This window comes from Meleagris gallopavo, chromosome Z, assembly GCF_000146605.3.
Source record: "Meleagris gallopavo isolate NT-WF06-2002-E0010 breed Aviagen turkey brand Nicholas breeding stock chromosome Z, Turkey_5.1, whole genome shotgun sequence".
Classification (NCBI taxonomy): domain Eukaryota; kingdom Metazoa; phylum Chordata; class Aves; order Galliformes; family Phasianidae; genus Meleagris; species Meleagris gallopavo.
The window spans coordinates 29,662,890-29,664,464 of record NC_015041.2 but is presented as its reverse complement, the minus strand read 5'-3'; the positions used below and the strand labels follow the sequence as shown (position 1 = coordinate 29,664,464).

General features: G+C 41.7%; 1 protein-coding gene across 1 annotated transcript in view; it reads left to right on the top strand.

Annotated features, from left to right (window-relative positions):
• Nucleotides 1–1,568, top strand: part of BNC2 (basonuclin 2) — a 226,419-nt gene extending 224,851 nt beyond the window's left edge. Inside the window, exon 5 of the mRNA XM_031557308.1 lies at nt 794–1,568. Coding sequence (XP_031413168.1) covers nt 794–1,454 — 661 coding nt within the window. The 3' untranslated portion in view covers nt 1,455–1,568. The remainder of the gene's footprint in view (nt 1–793) is intronic.
• The last annotated feature ends 7 nt before the right edge of the window (nt 1,569–1,575 follow it).

Genomic DNA, 1,575 nt, shown 5'->3' with positions numbered 1-1,575 from the left:
TTTTCTGAAAATTACATTGCTTGGGTTATTCAGCACTATATCAGGCACCGTACTGGGAAGAATACAGTGAGGACTGGCAGTATCCTCCCAGAAGGATGGAACCAGTGACTTTGGCTAAGATTTTCAGAAACTTACATGTGAATTTCCTAAACCCTTCAAGTCTTCTCCATGATGATTTGGCCTGATTCTGAATCCCTTTACACCAGAATTAAATTATCAGAATCAGGACCTCCGGCTATGTATTGTTCAGTTATCTGCTTTTTTTTTTCCTCCTATCTTTCATTTACACAGTTATGTGAATACATATGTATGTATATTACATATTTATATGTATATATGTATACAAATACAAAGATCTGGGTATAGGTATGGATATAGAGATACAGAGATACAGGTATGAATGTACACAGATATTCCAGATATTAATACTATTTTCTCCAGAGAAAGATTTTTAGGAAGGCCAGTGGGGGTTCAGGGACTAAGAACAGCACTGCGTTTTCTGTTAATCTGACTTATAATTTAGGAAATATCAGATATAAAGGCTGTAGCTGCTGCTGAGGTCTAATGTTGAGGAGCAGTAGCTGGAAAGTGGTATGGGGGTTTATTTTGCTTGACTTGTTTTGTCCAATGGACTTGTTCAATTTTAACAAGACTGAATTTTCCAAGAAGCACGAGTAGGGGATATTTGTATGTTATTGCTAAATCAGAATTTTGGTTTGGTGCTTGGCGACTGTACTTTTAATCAAAAATACTGTACATTTTTCCTTTCTTCCCTTCCCTCTTCCTTTCCCAGACACAGTGCTAATATAAACCTGCACCGTAAACTGTTGACCAAAGAACTGGATGACATGGGCCTGGACTCCTCACAGCCTTCTCTTAGTAAGGACCTTCGTGATGAATTTTTGGTGAAGATATATGGCGCTCAGCATCAGATGGGGCTTGACATAAGGGAAGACACCTCCTCACCTGCTGGTACTGAGGATTCCCATATGAATGGGTACGGCAGGGTCATGTCAGAAGACTATATGGTTCTAGACCTGAGCACCACCTCCAGCATCCAGTCCAGCAGCAGTATCCATTCCTCAAGAGAATCTGATGCAGGAAGTGATGAGGGCATTCTCCTGGATGACGTCGATGGGGCAAGTGACAGCGGGGAATCTGCCCACAAAGCAGATGCCCCTGCCTTAGCTGTAGGTATGGGCACTGATGTCCCAGGATCCCTCATGTTCAACAGTGTTTCGGTGAGCAACGGTGGGATAATGTGTAACATTTGCCACAAAATGTACAGCAACAAGGGAACCCTCAGAGTGCACTATAAAACAGTGCACTTGCGAGAGATGCACAAATGCAAAGTCCCTGGGTGCAACATGATGTTCTCCTCTGTCCGTAGCCGAAACCGGCACAGTCAGAATCCCAACCTGCATAAAAACATTCCCTTCACTTCAGTAGATTAGTTCAAGGATGGACACAGCATAATGTCAGCTCTCAGAGAGGGCCCACCACATTTGAACTGCCATATACAGCCTCCCTTGATATATATATATATATATATATAAATATACATATATATATAAT